We start from the raw sequence: 18,436 nt of genomic DNA on the forward strand, positions 1-18,436 counted from the left end.
ATGTTTCACTCTACCAGTATACAAAATTGTGAATAAATTACGATAGAAAAAAAAATGATATTTCCAGACTACAATCTGACCTGGAAAGAAGCCAACGGCTCCTGGCAAGACGCCTGGACAAATAAAGGGACATCTCTGCAAGGAGTCCAAGAGTTCACACTTCAAGGGCTGAAATGCGGCACGAAGTATTCTATCAGGATGACGGCTGCCAACAGTGTGGGATCGTCACAACCAGCGTATGTTGATGCTACTACTTTGGGTGGAGGTAATGCAATATTCTTTAAGAAATTCTTATGAAACATCTATGCTAATTTTAAACGCAAAAGTTTTTATGATGGATATTCATGCAAAACTATAATAGATTTACCAAAATTCACGAGCTAAAGTTGCGGACTGAAATGAGTTTTGAAAGAGCAACATGATCGGTATCAGGCAAGTTTATTCAGGTGTGATGAAAAACTGATAAAAGAGCAGAATGCTAGAATGTTTTTCCCAAAATGAAAGCACCAACCAAATACAAGATAATAATGCAGATACAATGTAACGCTTAGACAATACAAACGCTTTAGTAATAGATAAACATACTATACCTAATGCTCATTTTTTTTACTTTTACTTGATGATCTGAAATTATTTCCAGTGCCAATCTCCCCATCAAGCACGGAATGGTTCTGGAGTAACGCGAGCCATGTGTACATTCAGCTCAGCGGTTGGGACGACAACGGCTGTGAGATTACCAGATTTGAAGTGGACTACAGGGAGTTTGGTTCAAAAATATGGAAAAGGGCGGAGAACAAACTTGTAAGCAATTTATTTATCTTTGATTCGCCAACTTAATTACGTACTTATGGTACATGCTATGAGTATTGAAAGAAGGCAGACCTACCTAATCCAATACAATTTTAGACGAAATCTAAGATCAAAATCAAGTACTTGATTAGATTGTTCATAATAATAGCATGTAAAGTGTAAACCCTACAACTAACTTTGTGCGTTACATCCTAGTCAAATTCAAATTATTTATTTATTTGTCCGTAAGAAGGTTTTACCTTCATAAAGGTAGGGTAGGAAAGGAGGCGCTGGATTCAGGCCGCCACCAACCGGCCAATGTGGAAATCATTGGGAGTGGCCTATGTTCAGCGGTGGAGGTCATATGGCTGAAATGATGATGAGGTTTCACCTTTATTATTATGTTTTCCAGCCTCACATTGACCAAACGTGGAGCCACTACTCGCCTTCCATCCTCAACCAACCGAACTCTTTTGTGATCGGAGATCTGACACCAGCCCAGTGGTACCAAATACGGGTATCTGCTGAAAACTCTGCAGGGATATCTACTTCTTTGTACAATTATGCTACTACTACTCTTCTAGGAGGTATGTTATCTTTTATGAGTATGGAACAAGGAGTTTAATGTTGTGGTGAAGGGTTTTATATTTTTCAATTCACCTTTCAGAGTCAATTGGACCTCCATCAGATTTCTTCGACCTGAATATGCTGGTAATCATCTGCAGTTCAATTTTACTCATGATTTGCTCACTTACTTGTGTGTACATACTCGTGAAGAGACATAAGTAAGTATTATCTTCAAAGTACAAACTCAGAATAAGTAGATAAATCAGAATTTGAAGCGTTAATTTTGTTTTCACATTAAATTCTTTTCCTTTTTTTACAGCCACCGCCATCTTACAGAGTATCGTAACTCATTAACAGCTGAATGCAAATCCGAACGTAGTAATGCTACAGTGAACACTCCTCAAAGTATGCCAGCCGAAGTCAACAACAGAGTTTATAGTACTCCAGTTCATTTGACTGCTGATAATAAACATGGTAAGTGAAGACACATTGAATCTAGGCCTCAGCCTAGAACTTAGCGGGCAGCGGGGCGGCGGCGGCGGCGGCGCGGGAGCAGCAGGATCTTATGCCAAAAATCAAACAGACCGGTTCTCGAAAACAGCGGCGCGGTAGCGGGGCGGCAGCGGGCAACGAGCGGGCAGCGGCGAGGGAGCGGGCAACGAGCGGGCAGCGCACTCCTTCTTTTGCCCAAAATAAATCGAGCGTTAAGAATAAATTTGAATCGAAATAAAATTGTCGCCGTTGTTCAGACATTTCGTTTGCGAATAAAAACAAATTGTATCTCGACAACACAACCCCGAACACAACATTTCGCCGCTAAAGCGCCGCGCGAGCTGCCCGCTTGTTTCGAGAACGGGTCTGCGTTGCCCGCCCCGCTCCCGCGCCGCCGCCGCTCCCGCCCCGCTGCCCACTAAGTTCGAGGCTGAGGCCTTAGAGTTGGAGAGTTTAAAATGTGTGGTTATACCTTGCCCATTTTGTGGTACTATCTGCCATGTAGTTCCCAATCTTTTAATGTTACAAAAGGTTCAATAATATGGGAAAATCAGTCCTTTTCTAACCCTCCAGCTATCGTGGGGAGAATAGGTTAAATCCTTTATTTACTTCTGGTAACTTTAGAGGTTCATGCGTGCTACTGCAGTGGAAACAATGGCCTGACGATGATGATGATTATGATTGTGTACTAAGTCCGACTTCAAATCCTTGTTTGTTTTCAGAACTGTACGAAATCAGTCCATACGCACAATTTGCGATTGGTTTCCGAACGTTTGGTCACGTTGATAACCAAGAGGTGCCGAGTCGGGCTCATCTACCGAGTAATAGCAAATCTAGATATGACAGTGGTAAGTAATACTAGGAAAACAATATTAATATATTTTAAAACTTATGTTACAAATTATGCCTAGTGAAGTATAAAATGTGCCGGCTTTGTTTTTATTCAAATTATTGGTGAAATTTAATAAAATAGTAGAATCAGATTTCTCATTTATACAACGTGTCCCAAAATTCAAGGATAAGCCGGCGCCGCAGGATGGACATAGTCATGACTACTTTAGGAAAAATAAGGAAAAAAATATATCTCAATTATTTTTTAAGTTAGACAATAAATTACGAAATTCTTCGAAAATTGACACCCCTTATGATATTTTACATTACCACGACTACCATTTTTCAAATATTTCTGTTTTTTTTGTTTGTATCGGCAATTTAAGTAGTGCTGCTGTCCACCCCAACTCTCAAAACCCCCAGAATCTTTGCAGTTTTTACACAAAAGTTAATCAAAATATGTTATTTCCTTAAAATTTTGAACGATTTTTACTTTTACTCCACTTTGACTCATCGTTTTGTAAAAAAAAAGTATGAACACTACTGCGGCAAGTTTTTTATAAAGTTGACGCAACTATCCAAGATTCCAAAATGGTATAATACTCTAAGAAACCTAGTCGCAAAAAAGATATGCGTACCATTTTTACAAGCACTTCGCTTGTTAGTTAGTATGGGATAAATCTTGCAACTGAATTTAAAACCAGTTCTCCTCAACCGATTGAGCTGAAAGAAGAACGGTCACGCCCCATACAAAAAAAACCCAGACCCGGCTGTATCACCAGGTCACCTAGATACATTCCATAGCAGCTGTAATAGACATTTAGGTACATACATTTACCAATTTTGGTGATAAATAGGCATTTTGTATTAGTTTTTGTATAACGCCTGAACAAAAACAAAGGGTAATATTTTGGTGTTATACATAGATTTCGAATATAAAAAATATATAATTTAACTAATTAAGACATGACAAAAAAACTGAGGTATGTCTCGTTTCTGTCGGGCCTGGGTCATAGATGACCTTTCTTCTTTGGTATACTTATGTAAGTACGATGAAAATGCAATATTATGGTACCATTGAGCTGAATGGAGACTGGAGGTGGCCATAGGAACTTCTAAACGAAACGGCGGAATTGCATCTAGTTTGGGTTCGTTGGACTTGTCTTTTCGAGCACTTTAGTGCTAGATGATGTCCAGGGTCCTGATGATGAAGTCAAAGATTCCAAAATGGTATAATACTCTAAGAAACCTAGTCGCAAAAAAGATATGCGTACCATTTTTACAAGCACTTCGCTTGTTAGTTAGTATGGGATAAATCTTGCAACTGAATTTAAAACCAGTTCTCCTCAACCGATTGAGCTGAAAGAAGAACGGTCACGCCCCATACAAAAAAAACCCAGACCCGGCTGTATCACCAGGTCACCTAGATACATTCCATAGCAGCTGTAATAGACATTTAGGTACATACATTTACCAATTTTGGTGATAAATAGGCATTTTGTATTAGTTTTTGTATAACGCCTGAACAAAAACAAAGGGTAATATTTTGGTGTTATACATAGATTTCGAATATAAAAAATATATAATTTAACTAATTAAGACATGACAAAAAAACTGAGGTATGTCTCGTTTCTGTCGGGCCTGGGTCATAGATGACCTTTCTTCTTTGGTATACTTATGTAAGTACGATGAAAATGCAATATTATGGTACCATTGAGCTGAATGGAGACTGGAGGTGGCCATAGGAACTTCTAAACGAAACGGCGGAATTGCATCTAGTTTGGGTTCGTTGGACTTGTCTTTTCGAGCACTTTAGTGCTAGATGATGTCCAGGGTCCTGATGATGAAGTCAGTTATAATTTTCAAACGAAGTCAAGCTTGTTTTTAAAAAAAAAAATTTTTATTACAACTTTATTTTAAACTTTTCAGTTGTTTCTCAATCTCATAGCCCAAGTGCTCGGGAAGACAAATCCAACGAACCCAAACTCGATAAGCTTCCGACGTTTCGTTTAGGAGTTCCTATGGCCAGCTTCTGCCACCTCTTGACTTCATTATCAGGACCCTGGACATCATCTAGCACTAAAGTGCTCTAAAAGACAAGTCCAACGAACCCAAACTAGATGTAATTCCGCCGTTTCGTTAAGAGTTCCTATGGCCACCTCCAGACTCCATCCAGCTCAATGGTACCATAATATTGCATTGTCATCGTACTTACACAAGTATTCCAAATTTTAGCTCAATTGGTTAAGGAGAACTGGTTTTAAATTCAGTTGCAAGATTTATCCCATACTAACTAACAAGCGAAGTGCTTGCAAAAATGGTACGCATATCTTTTTTGCGACTAGGTTTCTTAGAGTATTATACCATTTTGGAATCTTGGATAGTTGCGTCAACTTTATAAAAAACTTGCCGCAGTAGTTTTCATACTTTTTTTTTACAAAACGATGAGTCAAAGTGGAGTGAAAGTAAAAATCGTTGAAAATTTTAAGGAAATAACATATTTTGATTAACTTTTGCGTAAAAACTGCAAGGATTCTGGGGGTTTTAAGAGTTGGGGTGAACAGCAGCACTACTTAAGTTGTCGATATAAACAGAAAAACAGGAATATTTGAAAAATTGTGGTCGTGGTAATGTAAAATATCATAAGGGGTGTCAATTTTCGTCGAATTTCATAATTTATTGTGTAAGTAAAAAAATAATTGAGATAGATTTTTTTCCTTATTTTTCCTAAAGTAGTCATGACTATGTCCGTCCTGTGGCGTCGGCTTATCCTTGAATTTTGGGACACGTTGTATAGATGATGTGTTGGTATTGTTGCAAAACTAACTGAAACATTTTGATTACAGAAACGAGTTTTCAAATGCGATCTGAGTCAGAAGAGAGTGATTGCGTTTCTCGGACAACAACATTGAAGAGTGTACCAAGAAGTAAGTGATCATATTTTTCTAATTATGTAGGTTATTAACCTTCCCACCTTATGTCCTTTCACTTCGAACTCCTCTGTTCCTATATTCTTCTAATCAATTTAATTGCCGATCCAATTTATATTTAACTTTCCCCGGGGACAGACTTGCCCTTGATTAGTTGGGTTTTTACTGGCAGTCAAGCTGTATCGGAGGGAACGAGAGGTGAAAATAATGTCCTTTCAGATACTTCGTATGAAGTTCCAAATTTTCATTGTTGTGTTACTTTTTCAGAGGCCTGCAGAGTACCGCATCACAGGTAGCTGGAAACCGAAACAAGTCTAGTCCTAATAAATAATATCGATGGGTGCCTGGAACAAAGCCGCAATCGACAAAACACAATTTTACAGGAGAAGAGATTTAGTGTCAATTTTGAATAATTCTAAACTACGAGGCGTATCAAAACGGTTTGTATATCAAACGATGCGTTATTTTTTCTGGAGTAACATTGAATGTGCATAAGGTTATTGTGCTTAGAATATACTTTAAAAAAGGTAGAAATACATATTGCCGCTTCATACATTGAAAGTCGGTTCTGTAAGAGTCCATTGTGGTTTTATTCCGGTAAAAAGTGTGCAATTAATCAAACAGCAATAGTGTATTGCAGCCTCGGGCGCTGATCTGAAGGATACAGTAATAGCCGTTTGCTTGTAGAAGATTTAAATAAAAGTTTTAACATTGTATATGGCACGATTATTCCGGTCAACAAATTTTAAATGGTGAATGGGAATAACGATTCAATATCCATAGTGCTTTTGGTAAATCAGGCAGTTTCAAAGATAAAATTCTGAAAAAAATTCAAAAGGTGTATAGGGACCCGCAGTTTACTAAAATCACTTAATCGGAAAACTGCTGCTATGGATATTGCGGCTTTGTTCCAGGCACCCATCGATATGAATGTTTGTGTTCATTACAACTGTAGAGAAAACGTGTGTTACCAGAACAGAAAATAGGAATAAGTTTTTTGATCTCAATACAATATTGTACAGAAAATATAAATGTCAAATACGCAAACGTTAAAAAAATAAATAATTTACAATTTATAGTATTCATTGAATTGAAATAAAAGTAATTAATGTTTTAAAATCGAAACATAATCAATTTCCCTGGAAGATCTGTATCACTGTAGCTATTTAATATTTTTGTACTTTTAAGATGAATTGTACATAAATAGATCTAAGTGTAGATAAATAATTACTTTTTTTTAAATAATTAAAGAAAAAGATGAATTTGATTCAACTTTGCCGGCTTGAGCCCGTGTTAATCAGTCAATATACGGTTTTTTTTTAAATCACTGAAAATATACTACCTATCTTAGCGGTGAAAATAAATACAGTCTTTACAATTTATTGTTATTTTGTATTTTGGCAAACTAACAATGCTAACAATGAACACTGCCAAAACGTAAATTATTTTGTTTATTTATTTATATTTGAAGAAAAGAAACATGTATATTCTAACCCTTAAACCCGAGAGTATGGGGTTACAAAGTTTTATAATACTCTTTTATTAAAAACCAACAGTGTATTTTTAAATTCTTACCGTGCCAAATATTAGCCATTGATTACAGAATAATAATTGTGCAGTTTTTGGTTTATTTTAAAATTTTAGAACTGTCTATTTTAAATTTTTATATTTTGTACAGAGTGTTTTTATTTGGACAAAGGTTTTGTACACTAAATAATGCGACCATTTTTGTTTTGATTATACACAAAAACATTTGACTAAGAGGAAACACTGCTTGTTTTAAATTTTATGATAATTATCTTCAAAAAGACTGATTGTTTAACAATTTTATTGTTTTATAAACTAATATAGAAAATGTAACTTATAGAAATGCAATTTCAGAAAAATATAAATGTATAGTATTATTCATTGTTTTATTGAATTCACTAGCTATAATGAAATAAGCTTCCGTGTTTTTTTTAATCATTTTCATAGTAACATTAGGGTAGCACCAAATTGTATATTTCGCGGGAAGTAGGTACTCAATACTCAATTCTTTATTGCATCCATAATGTTACAGAGGTGGTATGTATGGTTTTTAATCCTTCAAGCTCCGCGAATCTAGACACAATAGATAATCAATTGTTATGACATTAATTAATGCCGTCTGGGACTCAATCGGTTAAGATACAATTATGGACCCTGTCGGGCACAGCATTTTAAGAGAGGGGAGGTAGGTAGGTACCTGGTTAAGGGCAACTCTGGACTGGTCATTTTGGGAGTCCTTGGGGGAGGCCTTTATCCAGCAGTGAATGTCATTTAGCTGAAACGAACGAAAGAACTGATCTTTTGCAATAAGCAAAAAATACAAAATATTTCATATTTCTTTCCCAAAAGCAATAAATAAGTGGCACGTCCAAAATCAAAACTTCATCGGAAAAACATTCGGACCCCAAACCATAATGGTGTCCAAACTTTTTACAGCCTCACCAAGTATTTATGAGGCCCGCCATCTGACGCTCGAGTTTGTCAAAAACTTTTCCAAAGTTCCAACATCGGGACCGGTCTATTGATGCGGCCTCAGATCATAGAAGGGAATAGATGTGAAACGGGGGCGTGGCGCGTGTCTCCGCGATATGCCCAGAAACGAACATCGGCCGCGTAGCTAGGTTAGTCGCGATTCAGTCGTACTAAGGAAATGTTCTCCGATATTTTGGATAATGCGTCGTTACGTGCAATAAAACAAGTGAAACGAAGAACTACAGGAACAATGGAGTCATTTACTACATGTAAGTATTGCAAATCCATTGGTATTTTGCTTATAAATAAAAAAAAACTAAACATTTTTACGAACGAATTCAGTGCCGTAACAGTTACTGCGATATCGAAATCAGTGGTGATAAAAATTCTAACACACTTGTACATTGACGATTTAGTTAGCAACCACTTTATGTCATGCTCAACTACTGCGCAATGTATTTAATTTCTTCCGATATCCACTGTCGTGTGAAAATACACAGTACGGCCGCATGTGCCGGTCGTAACATAGTGCCGTGCTCGTGTTCTAATGCGGTTTCCTATTATCGATAAATAGAAGTAAATTATAATTTTCTATTTTGTAATTTTAAATAAAAAAATGATGTGTTACTTGCGATTATAAGATTTTACAAAAAAAATAATAACAGTAGAAGTAATTAGTAACTGTCAACTATGTAATTACTATAAGAGCTAGTTGAAAGCCTAATAATATAGGCATTATTTTTGGTAAACATATGCGGTACGCAGATCGCCATAATTAAAAAGTAAATGCGTGATAGTAGTTATTAATAACGTATAATAATAAAAAGGTTTTCATACATAAGCATTTTGTGAAACCAGTTTCGAGCCTTGCCCCTAGCGATTTAAAGTATCGATATCTTGTCGACTCCATTTTATCTTTGTTCTCTCACTAGCGTTTTCTATGTGTGCGTCACGTCACGCGGCCATTGATTGGCCATAAGGCACGCCTTCTGGCCAATCACAGCACTTTTAAGCCGGTTGCACATGTTGTCGTAGACTCTCAGTCGCTTTGTTTTTACACAGTTGAATGTGTGTGTGGGAGCTGTGGTGGGGGAAATGTGGGGACACTGGTTCTCGTTGTAGTCTCGCGCGACTTCATATCTATTCTCTTTCTATGATCTGAGGATGCGGCCGATCTCCCAGAAAATGGAAGAAACTTACCCACTCTGAGTTGGGCCAACTATCCGAGGTTTGAACTTGGTGTTTGTTTTTTATTGGAATGGTTGGATAGTAGAAATATTATTTATCGCGACGATGAGGTTTTGAAATGGGAAAATGTTGTAGGTAACTTAGTTAGTTTTTAACGCTTTTTACTGAACCGATTTAGATGAAATTTGGTGTAGAGATAATTTGAGGCACAGGGGAAACGTAGGACAAAGACAATGCCGGAAATTGGCGTCTTTTTTTTCGCGCGGCCATCGACCAAACCTTCTTTTTTGATTACAAAATAGTGTAATAAACCAAACTTACTATGACATGTATACCTCTAAACTCAGTCTGAACTGAGTTATGAGCATTAGAAGTTTGATGATTTTATATGTATACCTAGAGATGTGCCGCTGAGAAAGTTCTCGTTCCCGGCAATATTCCCAGTGAGAATATTCTCGAGAACCGAGAACGCTCCCGGGAATATTCTCAGTGTTCTCGACAGAATGCATTTAGTTTTAATTTTTATTTTGTTGTTCATATGTGATGTTATATGTAATGTTTCGATGTTTTATTAACTGGGCGTTATGACTAGTCGTTATAAACAAGGCATGAAACGTGTGAGTGAGATATGGCGAACGCGTACCGCGGCTTTAGGACTCGGCTACGGTATTTGAACATCAGTGTGCCTCTGAGTTTTAAGGCCCTTGCCATTCTGGCGGATTGCAAGCGGATTCAAAGTGGACCAAAGGCTGTCCAACCGAGCTGGATTCGATGATTGACTTTTTTTTTCAAAGTTGGACCTACCTAACTGGACTGTTTGTCCCAGGTATACATTATTGTCAACAACCTCGAGTGTAGAGTCTCCAACTTATAGAGGAGTGGGTGCAACACGGTCTTTAGACATGATTTTTAAATCTTGTCCATGTTCATTTTGAGACCCACTTGTTGAGAGACTCTGTTGAGGCCATCGAGCATTGTGCCTAGATCTTCCACGATCTCAGCCATGACTACGATATCGTCTGATGTCTGGGTGATGTACTCGCCGTTGATATTTATGCTGAATCCGCTCCAGCCCAGAAGCTTGAAAACATCTTCCAGGGCGGTGGTGATGACGTCTCCCTGTCTCACCCCTCGCTGCAACTGGATAGGTTTCGGGTCCTGATCTTAAAACGGACTGTCACTGTGGCGTGTTTATACAAGCCTTTCAACTCTTTAATGTATCAATAGTCAATTTGGCACAATTGAAGAGACTGAAGCACTGCTCATTATTCAAACGAATCGAAGGCTTTCTCATAGTTCACAAACGCAAAGTGGCTGATTATACTCCTTGATCTTCCGTATAATCTGCCGTTGCGTATATTATTATGGTATATGGTAGTTACTAAAGCCTTTTCGGAAACTGGCTTGTTCGGGGGGCTGAAAGTTGTCGAGCCTGCTAGCGTGACAATTCGTAATGACTATCGAAAACAGCTTATAGACATGGCTCAGAAGCGAAATGGGTCTATAATTCTTTAACAAGGTTTTGTCACCTTTTTTGAAGAGGAGTATTACCATTCTTCTAAGTGTCGGATCAATCTAGCTAGCACTTATTTTCTATAAAAATGTGTCAAATGATTCGTCAGACAGGCTATCCACAACTTATCCAGAAGTGGCGAAACAGGCCCTTACTAAGCGATTGCGAAATATGCCCTTAATGTCAAATAAGAATAGTTTAAAAAACTAATAGGTAACACGCTTTTAATTACTAACAGCACTAAAAAGCCAAAAATCATCAGGACCCTGGACATCATCTAACATTAAAGTGCTCGAAAAGACAAATCCAACGAACCTAAACTTGATGAATTTCCGTCGTTTCGTTTAAGAGTTCCCATGGCTACCTTCTGACTCCATCATTAGGACCCTGAACATTATCTAGCACTTAAAGATCTCGAAAAGACATCCAATGAACCCAAACTCGATGTGATTCCGCCGTTTCGTTTAGGAGTTCTTTTGGCCACCTTCCAGTCCCTTCATCAGACCAGCTGGTAGGTACCGCAATATTGTATTGTCATTTCTAATCTACATATAATTGCCAAGTTTCATGATGATACAATACTTAGAAGTGCGTGTAATTCAGATTCTAAGATTCCATTACATAGTTACATACACGACGACCTAATAAGAGCGTGTTAAAAACGAAAAAATGGACAGTTACATTATTTAATTACGTGTAAAAAGAAATTTCTGTCATCTTACATATCATTAAAACGACATTTCACGACGAAAAAAATAAAATATAATAAAGGTGCAGTTGCCAAGAATATTGCCGAGAAAGTTCCCGAGAATATTCTCGGGAACACTGAGAATATAGCCTTTCACTGCAAATAGAGTGTATTGTTTAATATACACTTATCTGTTGACTTAATTTAATACTATTTTACTTAAGAAAGTTTGTTTATTTCCATTTGATAAACATGATTCTCAACCTTTCTCACTTAGGAGAACGCTCCCGGGAACGCTCCCGAGAATATTCTCAGTTGAGAGAGCGTTCTCGGGAACGGCACATCAATATGTATACCTAGACCTACTAGATTTGCTTTTTGCGCGCAAGTTTTGTAAGAAATTGCAACAAAATTGCGTAAAACTGCTGCTTTTTTCTTCTTTGACTCAATCTGCGAGTTTTCACTTTGATTCGATTTTTGAGTGTGTATAGTATTTTAGGTTTTCTTTTTTTTTGTGTCTAGTGTTGAATCTAATCATTTTTATTTGCGAACATAGGTTCACCATACATACTAGGTGTTACAAGTTTCTTAGTATAGTATCTCCATCTTCCACCTTTTGGCATGCAAAATTAACATTAAAGTGACGGCTATCTATCTATATCTATATACTTATAATAAATCTGTAGAGAAGTCAATTCTGTACATGAAATATATTTTCAAAATAACTATCAGGGGGTAATTAGTGATCGATACTGATGCCAAAAATGCAATCAGTAAAATTTTTGTCTGCCTGTAGGTATGTCTGTCTGTCTGTTTGTCTGTATGTTCCTTATAGAAACAAAAACTATTTGACGGATTTTTACAAAACTTGGTACAATTATTCTTCATACCCCTGTGCTGGTTATAGTATACTTAGGAATACCCACGGGAACGGGAATTAGCGGGAAAATCCTTTTGTATGAAAAATCTAAACCGCTTAAGTTAGACGCTTGAAATTTGGCATGCAGGTACCTTAGTAAACTTAAAGCTTAGTTACAACAGGATATTGCAAAATTCCCACGGGAACGGGAGTTAGCGGGAAAAAACATTTGTATGAAAAAATATATTCCGCGTAAGATAGACGAAGGGGGTAAAACGGGATCCACGCGTACGAAGTCGCGGGCGGCCGCTAGTTGGTCATATTGGTTTGAAATCTAGCAAACAAAAGGCCATCAAGCGCCATGACGATCAACGTTTAATTAATTGACAAACAGAATTTATATTGGCCTCGTATTGACACGGGCTGTTTGCGCCTCAGGACAATATTTGTTGTGGCCTGATGCTGTTGCCACAACACGGTGAGAACGGCCAAGTTACTGAAAGCAAACTGAAGCCACGGTAAAGGGGTCGGACTGACTGACCCGTGATTCGGGGAACGCGGGTTCAAACCCCGCCGCCGCTCGACTATTGTAGTGAGCCCACTCGTGACACAAGCATAATAAAGTTCAGCTTAGGGGCGAGAGGATAACGGGACAATTAGTATTTTCTTATTTATTTTTAATAAAAAATTATAATGCATCGCAATCGGTATCTTGTTTAGTAAAAGCAGCAGGTCTTTTTTGTGATATGAAAGAAGAACGGTCATCTGTGACCCAGGCCCGACAGAAACGAGACATACCTCATTTTTTTTGTCATGTCTTAATTAGATAAATTATATATTTTTTATATTCGAAATCTATGTATAACACCAAAATATTAACCTTTGTTTTTGTTCAGGCCTTATACAAAAACTAATACAAAATGCCTATTTATCACCAAAATTGGTAAATGTATGTACCTAAATGTCTATTACATCTGCTATGGAATGTATCTAGGTGACCTGGAGATACAGCCGGATTATACAGCATGGTTATACATATGGAACGATAAGTGATCTCACTCGATTATTTCTAAACTATACAAGATATCGAAAAACTATTTACTGATTCTGAAAGAGTTTCACGAGCTCTTTCAGATGGTACCAATAATAGGTTACAGATTATGGAAGCTGGTAACATTGAATTTTTGGATTTTGTAACTTCTTGTTTCCACCCTGTATAATCCGGCTGTATCTCCAGGTCACCTAGATACATTCCATAGCAGCTGTTATAGACATTTAGGTACATACATTTACCAATTTTGGTGATAAATAGGCATTTTGTATTAGTTTTTGTATAAGGCCTGAACAAAAACAAAGGTTAATATTTTGGTGTTATACATAGATTTCGAATATAAAAAATATATAATTTAACTAAGTAAGACATGACAAAAAAACTGCGGTATGTCTCGTTTCTGTCGGGTCTGGGTTTTTTTTGTATGGGGCGTGACCGTTCTTCTTTTAATTAACATTTTATTTAATAGAAACTCAATTCTCAAATTCTTCGTTTCCTTTTTTATTTTTTGAAATTAATGTGACATTTGTAAATGAAGTTGATATGAAATTAAAAATGCTAATGTTCAGTCCTTGTAAAAATATTAGCGGGTAGTCGCATATTTTCTTCGCTAACTTTCAATGTTGGAGCAAGCCTCAATTGCCCGGCGACGCTCAATGCGCACACACGTGTGTCACGCGCTCATCGAGTCTATGACGTTCATTTCTTCGAAAGACCGTTCCTTTTGTGATAGTTCGCGCGTGTAGTCGTGCTCCGTATCATCATCATCATCAGCATCAGCTCCGAGGATACTCTGGCAGTGCTCCACAGCCCAGAACGCCGTGAGTCTCTTCGAGAGTCGACTTTAAGGTTGGTGAAGCTCAGATTACTTAGTATAGCGAGGACATTTAATTTTCATCAATTTTCTATAACACTTACCTACACAGTTCACTTTCTAATCAAATACCCTGAAACGTGAACTTCAGTAATGGTCACCGCAGAATAACAGCGTCGTGTTCTGGTTTTATTACACTCCAGAGCATGACACATGCTGAGCGGTGGCCAATTTTGGTTCTAACTTATACTTGTTTTTTGTTATCTCATTCTGTGTGTTATATTTTTTAAGTTTGAACCAAATAAATGTTTTTCTTTCTTTCTTTCTTTCAGTATGACTCACGCAAAATTATGATGTGATACTTACATGGTGTGAGGGCAACAACAAATAGGTACATTGATTTTGCAGTTCCGGTACTGCCGTGGTGGTACTGTGCCGAGGCGATAGGGTTGGCTGCTATAAAAGCTACTGTGTCGCCATCTAGCGCATCACACGTATATTTTTTCTTCTTTCTATAGCGAATATTATTTTAATGGGTGAAAAATACGCGCGCATACGTGACCACTTAATATTATTATACTCGCTCGGGAATCCTGCGCTTGTTTTGTTTCGATGCCTACTCAGGGAGATGAACAGGCCTGTCCAAATTTTAGCCTAGGCACAGACCACCGACTTTTAGTTGGCCGATAGTTGGGCCTGATTCTAATTTGTATATGAAGAATCGGCCGATACCAAATCGGTGTAATGTGCGCACTTTCATACATCTCCATACTGATCAACAGCCCCATCCAACTGTTGGCCAACTAAAAGTCGGTGATCTGCGCCTAGGCTAACAGGCTGTCTGATGTTGTCCAGCATTCACTGCGCCAACTTGACTCTGTGAAATAACAGAGATGCATTTTTAATGGTCTCGCTGATCAAATTTTACTGTTTCAATGTTCAATGAAAAATGAACAGCCACGTTATTTATTGTTTATCAACGAATTCGTATCCAATTAAATCGACTGTGAAATAGTGTCTCTGAATGCAGTTGCAATGAAGGTAGTATTTTCTCATTAGAATTTAATGCGTCAGATAGCAAAAAAGTTACAAATCTAGGTTCGTAATAATTATGTCTGGGAGTGTATCAAAAGTCAAGAAAACGGAATTCAAAAAAATGTTTGTAGGATTTTTTTTTGCCCATGGCTTTTATCGCGTGAATTTTGGTTTCATGGTGAAAATTCAGCCGATTGAAGCCAGCAAAAGGGGACAAGGGTTCTTGTCCCTTTTTAAAAACTGAGTATTTTGTGTTTTTCTGGGTCTCAAACTAAATTAGTATACCAACGTAAAGTTATGAACTACTAACTACGTCAGATTGTAATCTGACGGAATTCACAATTACGGTCCATACAAAATTTTATCAGAATTGGTTCATTAGGTTAAGCGTGACAAACAGTCACATTCGCTTAAAATATTACATTAACTTCAATGGCAAACTAAATAGCAACTCGTATCCGAATTCCTCATCAAACTACCCTCAACCCAGCCCATAAAACTGGGGGTGGAAAAAGAACCGACTCACATGGGAACGGACGCAACAGAGTGGAAAATTGGATGTCCGCTTTGAATCGATGGCCTCATTCTGAAGAACAGATGTTTACTATGGTTAATAGTTCGCTTAAGTACCAACGAGAGCACAGTAACTAAATGCGTCTTACGTAGTTGTGATAGATACTATTTTAAAGAAAAAAAGGTTGCTGGTACTCCTGTACACTGTAAGTTCTAGTACTACCTACTACTTATTTAAAAAGATAACGAGAATGTTCTTTATGTGAACTTGGTATTCCACATGAGTAAGTTACTCTTAAAGATTTGAGTGACCATAATCATCCCCTTTCTTTTGTCATAAATAAATGCACCGTACAACATGGTACAGCGTAGCTATTTTATGAAATAAATACTGAGGACTTTTACGAAAACAATCATGGGTAGGTATAGATAGGTACGGAAAGCAAAACATGAAAAATCACACTGGAAAAATTGTGGATTCCTACTGAAACACTTATTCTGAAGACAAAAGCCATTTATGATCTAATGAGGTATAAATTAACGACATAGATTTGAAATAACACCAATTCAAAGCGATTTAAGTAAAGTAAGCATCCACAGTGAATCGGCAGACGTTTTTAGCTGGTGGTGACGCTTCAGGACTAGAGCAGACGTAGCCCTCACACGTAGCTTGAGGCATATCCTGACCACAGCATCTGCGTTTGCACATGCATGCGCATTTCTGGAATAATAGAGCAGATACTTCATTTGAGTCTGGTAAATAAGATGATAACAGTTCTGTGGATACTAAATGATGATGATGAAGAAGAAGAATTACTATTTCAATTTCACTTATTATTACAGTTATATTTTCATCTTTCAGAATACTAGGAACTGAATTACAAAATGATATTCCCGCTAAGCGCGCCAGATAATTTCATCGATATAATTATACCTAATTTGTAATATTCTTTGATATCTAATGTTTATTTAAGGTTCGAAGGCAATAATTACTTTTTTATTTTATTTATTTACATTTTGAGTAGGTTTGCCATATTAAAGCAGACATTGACGGGAATTAATACCTCTTAAATTGTCAGTTCTGCATAATTAAACAAAAACTTCGTATAATTTTCTATTTTAATGAAACACTTACAGGTTTCTCCTGTCGTTTCCTCCTCCTTATCATCAAGCAACTGGGCCTCCATTGCATACATCTGCAGTTTCTTCTAAGATGCTTCCGTCGCTCAGCTGATGTTTGGAGACGGGTTTTGAGCCCCATGACTGGGTTGCAAGAACATCCCATTCCTAGAAAAAGATACTATTGATAATTTACTGCTGACGTGAAAAAAGGTTTCAAATCTTGGGTCTCCAGAAGTATAGGGTTCGATTCCCTGAACCCAACAATATACCACCAGCTTTAAATAGTAACTTCTAATGTTTCAGCATCATCATCATCATTTCAGCCACAGAACGTCCACTGCTGAACATAGGTCTTTACCAATGACTTCCACATCGCACGTTGATAGTGGCCTGCATCCAGCGCCTTCCTGATACCTTTGTCGGGTCGTCGGTCCACCTTGTTGGTGAACGTACCACGCTGCGTTTTCAAAACTTATATTGTTCAGTTTGGTTTAAATAATTGCAGACTGTAATCGTCTTAGTTATCCATAAGATAAAAACACTACACTACTAAATACATTTCTATAGTAACCCAAAAACTTGTGCGCAATATTTGTTGTCTTCGTTGATTTATATTAAATCAACACTGTACGCTAACTAACTACGAGTAGCATTAGCACCAATTATTGTGCTAGAATAGAACTTACCCATTTTAAAACCACATAATCAATTTGTTGACATTTTTGTAATCAAATCATGAATTTTCAAAGCCATCTTGAATTTTCAGGTCCATTTTACGCTTTTTGTTGTAGCTCAATTTCATATTAACAAACCTTATAAAATGCAGTATTAGGGCTTGTTCCCACGAAGAGATCCCGTTTTTAGGAGCTGTTTTTGCAGGATCACGTTTTTAGTAGTATACGTGTTTTAATTGACGTTCATACGAACATCCAGCTGGATCCCGCAGAACAGGATCACCATGGGAACGACCCCTTAGTAAACTACTACTTTAAATGTCTGCTCTTTTAACAGCATATGGTCTATTTTCATGTTGACTTTCATTTGCGATTACCCTATGGCTAAGCAGATACATAATTTTAGGTTTCATTATTTGTATTGCTGTTGGTTTTCCTAATAAAATAAAATAAATTGATTCCAAGAGATACACGAGTAATGATAATCCTTTAAATTTTGCGTCTCATTTTCCGAAATCTTGGAACTTTACAAATCAAAAGTAAAATTTTCCATCAAATAACAACGACATCATCCGAGACCCGACATCAGAATAAACAATCTTCAATATTAACAATGTAGAATCGGTTAGATTCATCAAGCAAATTCCGACCGCAACCGAAACTACAAGACAAACTCAAACAAGCAATTAAACTATACCCCGGCAGATTAATTATTTGTTTGCCCAACAAACTGAACGAGATTGCTATTGTTTACTATGGTTACTCGATCGCAACTCGACGAAAAACTCATTTTTTTAAATTTATTTCAGACCTCCATAATATATGTATAAAAGCGTCACTGACTGACTGGCTGATTGATGCACTCACTCAT

The 18,436-nt window shown here is 37.3% G+C and overlaps 2 protein-coding genes across 2 annotated transcripts in view; one reads left to right on the top strand and one right to left on the bottom strand.

The window, feature by feature from the left end:
* Nucleotides 1-7,191, top strand: part of LOC114350981 (Down syndrome cell adhesion molecule-like protein Dscam2) — a 31,926-nt gene extending 24,735 nt beyond the window's left edge. The window contains exons 22-30 of the mRNA XM_028301991.1: nucleotides 68-265; nucleotides 641-801; nucleotides 1,202-1,376; nucleotides 1,457-1,574; nucleotides 1,676-1,830; nucleotides 2,571-2,696; nucleotides 5,526-5,606; nucleotides 5,877-5,939; nucleotides 6,534-7,191. Of these exons, the coding sequence (XP_028157792.1) occupies nucleotides 68-265; nucleotides 641-801; nucleotides 1,202-1,376; nucleotides 1,457-1,574; nucleotides 1,676-1,830; nucleotides 2,571-2,696; nucleotides 5,526-5,606; nucleotides 5,877-5,905 (1,043 nt within the window). The 3' untranslated portion in view covers nucleotides 5,906-5,939; nucleotides 6,534-7,191. The remainder of the gene's footprint in view (nucleotides 1-67; nucleotides 266-640; nucleotides 802-1,201; nucleotides 1,377-1,456; nucleotides 1,575-1,675; nucleotides 1,831-2,570; nucleotides 2,697-5,525; nucleotides 5,607-5,876; nucleotides 5,940-6,533) is intronic.
* Nucleotides 7,192-14,080: 6,889 nt separating this feature from the next.
* Nucleotides 14,081-17,624, bottom strand: LOC114350967 (uncharacterized). The gene is made up of 4 exons (XM_028301974.1): nucleotides 17,578-17,624; nucleotides 16,905-17,056; nucleotides 16,368-16,490; nucleotides 14,081-14,236 (listed from the first exon to the last, which is right to left on the bottom strand). Exons 1-4 carry the CDS (start codon nucleotides 17,579-17,581, stop codon nucleotides 14,081-14,083), a joined length of 435 nt encoding a protein of 144 aa, XP_028157775.1. The 5' UTR covers nucleotides 17,582-17,624.
* Between the last annotated feature and the right edge of the window lie 812 nt (nucleotides 17,625-18,436).

The sequence above is a fragment of the Ostrinia furnacalis genome, unplaced genomic scaffold (genome assembly GCF_004193835.3).
Source record: "Ostrinia furnacalis isolate ACB-3 unplaced genomic scaffold, ASM419383v2 OfSCF1042, whole genome shotgun sequence".
Classification (NCBI taxonomy): Eukaryota; Metazoa; Arthropoda; class Insecta; order Lepidoptera; family Crambidae; genus Ostrinia; species Ostrinia furnacalis.

What these genes read in the sequence shown, in the direction of transcription:
- LOC114350967 (XM_028301974.1), bottom strand. An exon ending in GGAAACGACAGGAGAAACCT is followed by an intron (nt 16,491 to 16,904) that starts GTAAGTGTTTCA and finishes CTATTATTCCAG; the next exon opens with AAATGCGCATGCATGTGCAA. An exon ending in AAAACGTCTGCCGATTCACT is followed by an intron (nt 14,237 to 16,367) that starts GTGGATGCTTAC and finishes CGACTCTCGAAG; the next exon opens with AGACTCACGGCGTTCTGGGC.